This window comes from Trifolium pratense, linkage group LG1 (genome assembly GCF_020283565.1).
Source record: "Trifolium pratense cultivar HEN17-A07 linkage group LG1, ARS_RC_1.1, whole genome shotgun sequence".
Classification (NCBI taxonomy): domain Eukaryota; kingdom Viridiplantae; phylum Streptophyta; class Magnoliopsida; order Fabales; family Fabaceae; genus Trifolium; species Trifolium pratense.
The window spans coordinates 6,651,538-6,664,343 of NC_060059.1; the positions used below are offsets into that span (position 1 = coordinate 6,651,538).

The following is a 12,806-nucleotide window of genomic DNA, read 5'->3' on the forward strand; positions in this document are numbered from 1 at the left end:
TTTCCAATCGTATAAAAAGGAACAAACTTTCTTCTTCTTCTTCTTTTTTTTTTTAAAAAAAACTTAGTTTTTCAAATATATATAAAAAATTATTGAAAAAGATAAAAATAATTGACAAATGGTATAATTGACAAATCGCATCCTTAAAACACACAAACTAAAAAGTTAATTAGAAACGCTAAATCTGATGAAACTAGATACTTATAAAAAAACGGAGGGAGTACATAACAATGTATTGTTTTATCTCGATACTTATCTAATATTGAAATTGCTAATTATTATAGGTTTTTTTATTCTAGTCAAATCATTGGGAAACAAAAAGGAATTAGGTCGAAATACAAAGATTACACAAGTAACACCGTGTACTATATGCGAGTTATTTAACTAGAGAATAATCTACTTCATATCTTAGATGTCTAAAACACCAATCAACCATGCTGAAACTTGTTCCACGAGGAGCTGGAAGGGTAATGCATTTTTGCAATTTTTTATCATCCAATGTAGACACACTACAAATTGTAGACTCATGGTTGAGTGCATAAATAGAGTTGCTCTCATATCCCCACCTATTTGGGTTGCTTAATGCATAACATTTACTCTTGAGAGGATCCCAAACATGAAATAATGCAATGTCGCCCAAACTCTCAAGTTTGACATAATTCATGGTTGAGAAGTCTATCTTGTACACATTCATTATTGTCTTGGAGGTAAAATCAAAATCAACCACTAAAAGTTGCTCATCACAATTAACCAAGCTAAGGTGTGAGGTAATTACATTGGGAGTACTCTTCAGTTTTAGATATCTAATATTTGAAGAATTCAAGTTAAGCACTCCTATATTGGCCTTCTCAGTGATAACATATATTATATTATGTAAAACCACAAAGTCAACAACACGACCTAGATTTTTTATTATTGAATAAGTAACCCAACCACGATTTCTAGATTGATAAACTTTCAAATGAAAATTGCATAATAAAACCACTAAGACAAATTCCTCAGAGCATTTGGCAAAAGCAAGTAGGGCAGAATTAAGGTAAAACATGGATTCAATTTTAGAGGGAATTACCTTCTTTGTTCTTGTAAACGGATTAATTAGCAGAAATGAATGATCAGAATCCACCATGATAAAATATCCGCTAGAAAACATAATATGGAAGCCAAAGCACTTCATCTTGAAGCAATAAACTTTTTGCTCGGATATGCTAATAAAGGAAAAGAATTCTTTAAGACCACCCATCGAAAATTGAAAAAGTAATGGTTTTTGAGAGGTCAAGAAATTTGTCCAATAAATTTTATGAAAAGCCCTCCAATTCTTAGACACACCAGCAAACTGAAAGAGATCATCAAAATCTAATTTTTTGATAATGATATCAAGCACATCCCATGGAAGCTCAAGATGAGATGAAAGTGTGATTCGATGTTCCTTTGGCATGAAGGTGTTGAATAACAAAATTAAATTTGTATGCCCTTTAAGCAACTCCTTCATTCTTTTTGTTGAGGAGTTACCTCTAGCCTTGAAATCTTTTACGAGTTTCACAATCTCATTATGTTTTTCCTTCTTATCTTTAAACGTAACTTGTATTGCCTTAAGAAACGCCAATGCATATGGATCGTAGCGAACAACTCTAGAAGAAGACTTGTTGTTTTGTCGGGGAATCTTCATCTTTGTTGAAAGAGTGTGAACCCTAATTCACAATTGAAAGAGGAAGAAGAAGACAATGGTTCTGTCTCCACCGATTGAACAATCTCACTATGGCGCAAAACGGGCCGCTAGTATAGCATTAATTACAATGGGCTTAAATAACTGTATACTGGGCCGATGAGCTTGGGCAACTAAAACACAAAAGCCCAATCCCAAACTTGGGATAGCTTTATAACGACGCGCCTTTTATCATTACCGAAACACGTATTTGAGTTACCCTAATCCCAAACTCAACCCTAATCCCAAATCCACTTTCACCGATTGCTTCAAATCCTAGCAGAATCGACAAGCCTCATAAAACTGGAGATGAGTAACTCAATTGAGCGTGTTGATAATGATGAAAAATGTGTCTCAAAGAGTGAAGAAATTGTTGAGTCGTCAAGAAATGCGTACTCCGTCGTCTTATGTAAAATTCCGGCGAAAAGAGGTGCGGCGGATTGGAACACAAAGCAAGCAGATGTCTTGTCGAGAATGATCAAAGAAAAAGCAACAATTTCTTAAAGAAACAACATTCAATTTTCTGCATAAAAAAGGTACCGTTTTTACATCCTATTCTTTTTGGTTCTTCGTATAAAGTAAGTTATTATTGTAAAATTGGTTCAATTCAGATAAGTTTAGTTTAACTAAGTAGTGTTTGTTAACAATATTCAATTGGGGATAAGTTAAATCTGTCAGTATGGATGAGATGTCTTGATGATTCAATTTTATGCATGAAAAAGGTACCATTTTTTACATTCTTGATGATTAAAAATTGTTCAATCTTCTGCAAGAAAAAAGAAAACACTTTAATTGAGGAAACATGCTATGTCCCAAAACTCTGTTTAACACCAATGTTTTGAAAGATTATTTTTTTCATTGCAACATACTGGTTTATTTATGATTGATACCTTGTTCGGATTCTTGATTATTCAAGAACATCTAAGCTTCTACTTGAAAAGAAAAACCAAGTTGGTTAGGTGAGCTAAATGCATTTTGAATTATAAATTTCTATTCATAAATATGGGGAGGTATAATTTATTTTTTGATGATGCAAATGCAATATTGCAAAATGTGCTAGCTTGCTGAAAGTTTTTGTATGATGTAAATTCGGATCAAAATGGTTAAATGTCTATTCAACTCTTACATCCAGTTATTATTCATTATTGGAATTTTGAAATGCTATCTTTAAGCTATTGATGACCCTTACTCGATGACTTTATAAATTATGAGATGGTGATATGTTGCCTTGACGACCCTTGCCTCAATATGTGGATAAATGGTTCCTCAATTAAGTCCAATTTCTATTGGCTATATAAATTATGTGATGGATATATGTTGCTTCGATGACCCTTAAGTCAATTTTTTATTGGACTAATTAAGTTCTTAGATGGTTATATGTTGCCTTGATGACCCTTGCCTCAATATGTGGATAAATGTTGCCTCGATTAAGTCCAATTTCTATTGGTTATATAAATTATGTGATGAATATATGTTGCTTCGATGACCCTTAAGTCCATTTTTGATTGGACAACATAAATTCTTAGATGGTTATATGTTGCCATGATGACCGTTGCCTCAATATGTGGATAAAGGTTGCCTTGATTAAGTCCATTTTCAATTGGTTATATAAATTATGTGATGGATATATGTTGCTTCGATGACCCTTAAGTCCATTTTTTATTGGACTATATAAATTCTGAGATGACCCTTGCCTCAATATGTGGATAAATGTTGCCTTGATTAAGTCCAATTTCTATTGGCTATATAAATTATGTGATGAATATATGTTGCTTCAATGACCCTTGAGTCTATTTTTGACAGACCATTCTAACTCTTAACAAAGTGATAGTTTTACATTATTATGCTCGTTAATTTGCAACCTGGTTTGGAGTTCAAATTGTTCTAAGAAATACAATGTTACACCAAGCCACTGCAAGTTGGTTTGCATTTTTTCATGTTGGTGTTACACTTACATTTATGTTTGCTGTATGCTAATCATCAGAGTTTATTTTACTTGCTTTCTAAATTAAGTTTTTATGTGACATATTAATAAAGCTAGGAGAATAGAGGCACCTGATTATCAGCTTCTAATATTTTCTTTGCCTCCTAAGGGAACATACAGAACTCACTAAAAATAGGAAATATTTTTCCCAAATTGTTGAAACTCTAATGCTTAGTTTCCCTTGCTGATTTGTAGTTAAGAGAGCTCATTTCTTCATGGGTTGTCAGAGAGTATAGCAGCTCCATTGGTAGAAGAAAGTAAAACTTGCGCCTTTCAAGTTCTTTATCGGTTGAACTCAATGGCCTACTTCGAGGTAGGTTGAGTCACAAACAAACTGTCCAAGATTTCCTACCAAACAACTCATAGTTTTCCTTTGGGCTAAACTTAAGGAGAAAATGAAAGTATATTGGACCAGTTTGTGCAGTCTCCAGAACACGTTGAGGCGTTTACTACTATTTATTCCACTGAACATTCAAACGAAGAAAATATAAAGGAGGGTGAAAAATGGAAATTAAAACTTGGATACCATATGGTAATATATTACAGGAACATGACCGCTACATCAAAGTTGCACATCTGGTTTACCTATGAAGTACAGTTCTGCAGTCCCATTTTCCTATATTTGTGGCAATCACAGATTGGTTCGACCAAAATAAAACAACTCAGATTTCAACTGTGATTTGAGTCAAGCTAAACAGATAAAATGTGAGCTGTCTGATCATGATAATCTGATTTCTGCACAGCGGGTGGGGTTGAAGCAATCTGTGTTAACTTTGATTACTCGGGATATTTAATTCATCTTTTAAAAGTCCCCACAATCTAAATGTTGCCTCAATATGTAGATAAATGTTGGTTAAAAGACCCGAAGTCGCAAAGCCTTGGGTAAAAATAACACTTGGTGCTATTATTGTACTTAAAAGGTTTTTCGTTGCCTCGATTAAGTCCAATTTCTATTGGTTATATAAATTATGTGTTGGATATATGTTGCTTCGATGACCCTTAAGTCCAATCTTGCCTCAATATGTGGATAAATGTTGCCTCGATTAAGTCCAATTTCTATTGGCTATATAAATTATGTGATGGATATATGTTGCTTCGATGACCCTTAAAGTCCAATTTTTATTGGACTATATAAATTTTTAGATGGTTATATGTTGCCTTGATGACCCTTGCCTCAATATGTGGATAAATGTTGCCTCAATTAAGTCCAATTTCTATTGGCTATATATGTGATGGATATATGTTGCTTCGATGACCCTTAAAGTCCATTTTTTATTGGACTAAATAAATTCTTAGATGGTTATATGTTGCCTTGATGGCTATATAAAGTCCACTTTCCTTTAACTCAAATTGTGTATGGTGATTGATTTTTTTGTTCTAACTAACTGCTTCATCAGTACTACATAGTAAAGTGCAAAGAGTGCAAAATATGATATGGTGAAAGCAAAGAGATATGATTCTTTGCAAGGTAAAATGGTTAACTCCAAAAGCCAAAAAAAAGTAAAACCTTACGATAAGTCCTGGAATTTGAAAATTTTGATCTCTAGAAATAATTGAGACTAAACAAAGTACTGTGCAACTAAAAAGTGGGGGATCATCATTATAAATAATGTGATTTAATTGCATCTATATACAAAATTAAGTTTTATTTTGGTATATAGAGCTACAACTATGTGCAGGTGAATTAAGTTGTGCAAAAATGCTTGTGTTTTTCTTCGCAGAAAAAATGTGGTTTGTTTCTCCTTCTGGCACTACAAAATGCTCTAAACCTCAAGATCTCCTTTCTGTTTTCTATTGTTCTAAGTCACAAAGAACTGTAACTGCAGAAAGGGAAAGAGTTATTCACTGCTTTGACTATTAGGATACCAACTTCTGAGGTGCTATCAAATTGCCAATGAGTACGGTGCTATTTTACAAGTTTATGCCAATTGATTTCACCATCCAATCACTTGAAAGCACTCCACCTATATACCTACAAAATTTTGATTGTTTTTTCTTTCAACATTTTGATGGTCCTGGATTTAGATGGTAGAGTGTAACCTCCATGACCTTCAAGTTCAATATCTATTCAAAATTTAATTCTTGGGATGGTATGTGCCTTGATGAAATGAAATTCATAATGCAAAATTAAGACAAGTTTCAGCCTCTTCATTCATCTGCAGTTGTGATATGACTTAATTATTTGCAATCTAAAATTGATTCAAGGCATTGATGATGTAACTGATCATGAGTTCCATCTTCCAGTTTGTCTTTATTTATCAGATAATAGAAATGGAAGGGTGGTAGACACTGGTTTTTAACAATTTGGACTATTTGATGGGCATATGATAAGGTTGTATTTAAATCAAGTAAAAAGAGAGCTTGCAAATATTATGGAGGAAGATGTTGAAGTTAAATTTCTGGCACTAGATCAGCGCAAAAAGCTGAAAGTTCAGTCACCGTGTCTTCTTGGTTTATCAATATGGTTCTATGGAGTGATAATACAGGGTGCTACTTGGCTGATGGTATGTCATTTTTATATTGCCGGAATAAATCTTGCTAAATTAGTTTGACTTATATGGTATATATAATCACATGGATAATTCTTGCTAAATTTTGCAGCCAGTCATTTTTATATCCTGGCTTAAAAGATGGGCTTGGCTTCTATTTTGTTTTTATTCTTCTATACTTAGTCAAGTATATACGTTTTATATTCTGGTTTAAGGGGGTACTTGAATCCTGATTAGAATGTGGACTTCAATTCAACACACTTACTAATTACTGCATTTACTTGGCTGCTGTTGTGTTTTATTTTAATTCCTTAAATCACTCTTTAATTTTTGGAGTGTGTCTTTATGAACTTTCTCGACTCTCCTATAAAAGGAGCATTCTTCCATTGGAATAAATATACTCAAATTATAGAGTTATTGACATCCGCCTACCTCTTTTGGCATAAACACATCACATAACTAGAATGGTTAAATGTAAGCATTAGTGATCCTAAATGATATGTTTGAGCCTTGGAGTTACAATATGAATTATTTATTCAGAGAGTAAAAAAGGTATGGTAAAGTATAGCTTCAATGACCCTCAAGTATAATATCTATTCAAAATGTAACTCTTGGGATGACACGTGCATTTGATGAAATGCAATTCATAATGCAAACTTGAGAGATGTTTCAGCTTATTCATTCATCTGCAATTTGAATTCTTTATTCATAATATGAGCTTTATCATCTAAAATTGAGATGGTATAATTTGAGCTTTATGATCTAAATGAAAAATGATGAAAAATAGAAATGACAAGCAACTTTGCTTCTAAGATGTGTGGTGGGATTGATTTTCAGTCTTCAGTTTCATACCATTGGTGAGCTGATCGATCATGAGTTCAATCTTCCAGTTTTTCCTTATTTATCATATGATCGAAAGGGAGGGATGGTAAACACTATGGTTTTTTAACGATTTGGCCTATTTGATGTGCATATGATGAAGTTGTCTACAAATGAAGTAAAAAAGAAAAAACGAGCCTACTATAAAAAAAGAAGAAAAAAGAGCTTGCAAATATTTCGGAGATGCAAAAAGATCAAAGTTCAATCATTGTGTCCTATTGGTTTATCAATTTGGTATTTTGGAATGACAATACAAGTGCTGTTTGGCATATTTTATAGTTTTTCTTTTGGAAGTCTAATGTTGGTGTCACATTTTTTGGTTTGGCTTCATCATTTAGAAGAAGCATCCTTTTCCGGTATATTGGTGTCACTGTTACATACTCTTGCGCACTGTTGCCTTCCGAAGTGCTTGACCTTGACTTGAGTTTTAGTTCTCTTCCTGATTTTATCCATTGACTTTATTCTAAAGTAGTAGCATCGATCTCGTATCTATGTTCTTAGTTTTTCATTGGGTGGAAATAAAAAACTTGTGTTCACTCTATTTTCAAGGTGAATTTAGCTTTTCACCTTTAATTCTTATTTTTATGAATTTTTGCATACCAATTTGATATGGAAGGTCCAAAATTTCCCTGAAAAAAGTGAAATTCCCTGAAATGAGAGAATACCATACAGCATGCTTACTGCATTTGTTTTATGCAGATATATTTTAAAGGCAATACTAAGACCTATTCTACGCATCTCTATTTGTCTGGTCTTTGGGTGGCTATGATTATGTACCATTTAAGATAAGAGATTCTGGTGCATCCTTATGGAGTCGCTTTAGTCTTGATGGCTCCATTTTTTTACTATTTTGCGGCTGGCATGTTTGTCGGTAATAATAATTGATTTGCAGGTTTTGGTCAGGTCTTGATACGTCCAGTTTGGGAGCATCCAGCTCTTGTATTTCCGTCCAAGTGCTTTGCATAATCCTTCCCCGATGTTCGGCTATTTTCGTGTGGCTTTGAGGTACGCATCTGTGTTCATAGCAACAGTTAGGTTGTATCTCAAAATCCTCGACCCATTGGCTGTCGAGTTGTAGAAATTGCTTTCCTCTTTCTGCGTTTTTTCGGCAGTTTAGTTGCCTGGGCAGAGATCCCTTATTGGTTGTAATGACTAGCTTATCTCAGCTATGAGTTACAGGCCTTCTGATTTTGTGCAGCAGATGGACCTTTTTGAATTTAGTGTTAGGTATTGAAAATCAATATGTTCATATATTTCATTCTATTAGGAAGCACCCACTACAATTCTATTTGCAGTGTTTTTGTTCACAGCGGTGAAGTTCATGATGTACAAATATAACTGAACTTTCAAAGGCTCATATTTGTATGCCATTGTGAGATTAATTTTTTTTTTTCTTCATAATTTGAGGGATGTTAATTATGAGCCTAATAACCCGAAATCTGACTCCAACATGGATACTTTGTTCCTTGATTCTTGTACGGGATGAGATGCCTGGATAATGCTTAAGGAAACTGAAATATGAACTCTTTATTCATAATGCACTATTGGAATGGATGGTATGTTTGAGTCATTGAATGTGCACAAAATCACTTATGCATTCGTTCGTAATTGTAGAGTTGTTTGCGTAATGGTGTCGGCTTATTTGGTGACTTGTAGTTTTTTCTCTTGATCGGATTTGAAATATCATATGGTTTTGCATTTTCCTTTTCATTGTGTGTGGAGTGACAGTATAGGCCATGGTGCTACAACCTTTACTTGTGCAGTTTAAATTCTCAGTGGGATCACAAAGATGTGAAGTGTCTTGGCTGGATCTTGCAATGTTTTTTACTGCAGACCTATGATAGAACGAGGGATTCATTGGTTGCAATCAATGGCTTAAATTTGGTGAGTGTTGGTATAACAATCACATAGCAGTATATTGAGTCTAATGAATATGCACTGTGAGTGTGAATTCATTTTACACTGACATCGAATAGAAATCAGATATTCCGCCATACCATATAATTAAAGTGGGTGTAGTGAGGTGATTTGGGGGATACATAGTTGCTATTAGATGACAATGTAAGGAGGGTGTATTGGATTTTTTTTTGATAAAAAAAATCTTTGGTATTCAATCAAGACTTTTACAAAAGTTAAATAAATTATGTGGTATTTAATTAAGACAATATTTTTTTTTTCAGGGCAACAAAATCTGCTGGTACTCAATTGAGATTTCTCACATTTTTTAAAATGTCTATCGGTATTTAAAAGTCTACGGATTTTGATGGATTCTTTTATGTGATGGATTTTGAAAGACTTTTTAGTTCAAAATACGCATAAAACTCTCATCCAACAATCCCATCTAAACTCGTGAGACTTTTCATAATTTTCCAAGACTTTTTTTCTTTCCCACCATCAAGTTCTTCCTTACTGCTTGAATCGATATTATAACCAGTTTGAAATATTGTTCATTATTCTTTTCACGCAAAGCAAATCAATATATGGAACATGAATAACAACCCGATAATCGTTGTATACAATATAATGTCACGATTCATTATATAGACATTGAAAATAATACTATATACAACAACAACAACAACAACAACATGTTTCAACAACAGCAACCGAACCTTGTTCGTCATTTTTTTTTAAATTGTTTTTTTATTTATTCATTGATGTTTTTTTGGCAGAATTTTATTCATTGATTTTTTTTTTATTATATTAATGATTGTTGATTTTTTTAAGGAATGATTAATTTTCATTGATTGATTCATTATTATTTTAGAAGGAATTTATATCGAATTTATTGACTCATTTAAATCTTAAAAGTTTATAAAGTACTCCGAAACCTCAAAAGTCTGTGTCATAAAGTCTCACAAATTCTTGTGTTAAGAATCTTGATTGAAAAAATCATTCAAAAAAGTCTTCTAAAACTCATAAAATCAATACAATCTCACAAAGTCTTTTAAAATCTTCAACATTAAAATTGTCTTGTGAAATCTTAATTCAATACACCCCCTTTCTTAATCGAAAGAGGATTTGAGCCCTTAAACATTTTGGTCAGAGATTCGATCTTTGACTTTTACATATGGAGAAAAATCGGTTGAAAGAGAGAGAACGCGATTTGTATGACTCACAATTTTTGTGACGGATATTATGACAAAAAAAAAACATATTTGTTGTCGAAAAAAATAATTTTCGTTTTATATGGTCTCCTGTACAATAAATAAAATTTAATCCAGTCAAAAACAAAATTCAACTTGGTAAACTAATAAATTATAGCCATAAACGATAATAATGTTGATTGAAAACTTCCTAAACGGTTCATATTTTCATATTATGCATCATAAAATACATTATTTTAGTCATAATAATCCTCTATATATATATCGACCATATACCTGTGGTTTCTCTTCTAACTACAAGCATCATGTCTCATCAAAACTTCTATGTAATTTTCTTTATAACTTTATACATTCTTTGATCATCTTTCTGTGTCACTTTCTAAATAGTTTTTATGTTGCATTTTTTTTTTGTCTAACCGTTACATGTAATGATTATTATTTTGTGTATGCAGATTATTAGTGTGATCTCTGCAGTTCTGATATTTGGATCATTAGTAGAATGCAGAGTACCAAGTAGTTCTAAATTGAACAATTTTGATTACACTGCTATCAATTGCAGAAAACACAGTGCAATTTTGACAGATTTTGGTGCTGTTGGTGATGGAAAAACCCTTAACACAAAAGCATTTAATTCAGCAATAACCAAACTTAGCCAATATGCAAATGATGGTGGTGCATTACTTATTGTTCCACCTGGTAAATGGTTAACTGGTAGTTTCAATCTCACAAGCCATTTCACTCTTTTTCTTCAAAAAGATGCTGTCATTCTTGGATCTCAGGTATATTTATAGAGTCACTCTTTTATTTTGTAGCAATTGAATTATTTCATAATTGATTAAATGGTTGTCATTATGACACAGGATGAAGCAGATTGGCCTGAACTTCCTGTATTACCGTCTTATGGAAAAGGACGAGATGCAACTGATGGAAGGCTTAGTAGTCTCATTTTTGGAACTAATCTCACTGATATTATAATTACTGGTAATTACTTAGTTGATAATGTAATTACTAGGCCATCATTGAACATTTTGTTAAGTTTATAGTGTATTTTTTTTTGACCTATTGGAATTTGTTCATAAGGTAACAATGGGACAATTGATGGACAAGGATCCATTTGGTGGGAGAAGTTCAAAAAGGGTCAATTGAAAATCACAAGGCCATACTTGATTGAGATTATGTATTCTGATCAAATCCAAATAACAAATCTCACTTTGATCAACTCTCCATCATGGTTTGTCCATCCAGTTTACAGCAGGTTTGATAATGTTCCATATTTAACTTTCTAAACTTAATGCATTTTTTTTCCTAATGTTATACATTATTTCATTATTCTAATTAAACTTATATGTTCAGTAACATAATTGTAAATGGACTTACCATTCTTGCACCACTGAATGTTCCGAACACAGATGGAATCAACCCAGGTAATGTATTTATGTAATGTTCATATGTCGAAATACAATTACAAGGACTATTATACTAACTACTACATTTTTTCCAATTTGTTTTCTTAACAGATTCATGTACTAATGTTAGAATTGAAGACAACTATATCGAATCTGGTGATGATTGTATTGCGATTAAAAGTGGATGGGATCAGTATGGAATTAAATTCGGAAAGCCATCAGAACATATCATCATAAGAAGGGTAACATGTATATCTCCTAAGAGTGCTATGGTTGCAATAGGCAGTGAAATGTCAGGTGGAGTCCAAGATGTTAGAATCGAAGACTTAACCGCCATCAACACAGAATCAGCTGTTAGAATTAAAACAGCTATCGGTAGAGGTGGATTCGTGAAGGACATTTTTGTAAAAGGATTGAATTTGAACACAATGAAATATGTGTTTTGGATGACTGGTTCTTATGGACAGCACCCTGATGACAAGTTTGATCCAAAAGCATTGCCTAAGATTAATGGAATAAATTATAAAGATGTTACTGCAAAGAATGTGACGATTGCAGGGAAACTAGAAGGAATTTCTAATGATCCTTTTACAGGAATATGTATTTCTAATGCGACTATTGAAATGTTTGTAAAAAAGGATTCAGATATTGAAATGGATGCAAAAAAGGTGAAGCTTCCATGGAATTGCACTGATGTTGCTGGAGTTACAAGCAATGTGGTTCCTCAACCATGTGCTTTGTTACCTGATAAGAAGGTGGATTGTCCTTTTCCAACTGATAAACTGGTCATTGAAAATGTTCAGTTCAAGACTTGTTCCTTCAAAAGTGTTATCTGATTAGTAATATGGATGTTAAATTTGAACTTTAAAGCTATTATATAGTATTATTGTTATGGCAACAAAGGTTATTTTCTTCTATAAAGTATATGTTTGCATGTGGAAATTTCAAAAGGAATGAAGAGTGTGAGAGAGAGAGTTGAGTAAGGAACTTATCGGAAGAAAAAATAATAGGCTAGAATTCGGGACCTCTCGGATCTAAATTTTTTATTTTTACTACTAGATCAATCTATGGAGTTATATTTTATTGGCTTAATTACGAGAAAATTACTTTTTAGGCCCCCATGTTGCTCTTACACCTCAAAAAAATTCTAAAATACCTCTATTTTTGAACCTAGATTAATTTGGTTCATACAATCCGAAACACCAAATATTTCGTATTACAGAATACGAATACGCTCTA

General features: G+C 32.9%; 2 protein-coding genes across 2 annotated transcripts; one reads left to right on the top strand and one right to left on the bottom strand.

Annotated features, from left to right (window-relative positions):
- Window positions 1-33: 33 nt before the first annotated feature.
- On the bottom strand, window positions 34-7,602 carry LOC123898457. Its single transcript, XM_045949423.1, has one exon. The coding sequence runs from the start codon at window positions 1,664-1,666 to the stop codon at window positions 377-379; it is 1,290 nt and encodes a 429-aa protein (XP_045805379.1). The 5' UTR covers window positions 1,667-7,602; the 3' UTR covers window positions 34-376.
- Window positions 6,059-12,493, top strand: LOC123913053 (probable polygalacturonase). Its single transcript, XM_045963652.1, has 6 exons — window positions 6,059-6,190; window positions 10,614-10,940; window positions 11,022-11,142; window positions 11,242-11,416; window positions 11,515-11,585; window positions 11,679-12,493. Exons 1-6 carry the CDS (start codon window positions 6,059-6,061, stop codon window positions 12,401-12,403), a joined length of 1,551 nt encoding a protein of 516 aa, XP_045819608.1. The 3' UTR covers window positions 12,404-12,493.
- Window positions 12,494-12,806: the final 313 nt, after the last annotated feature.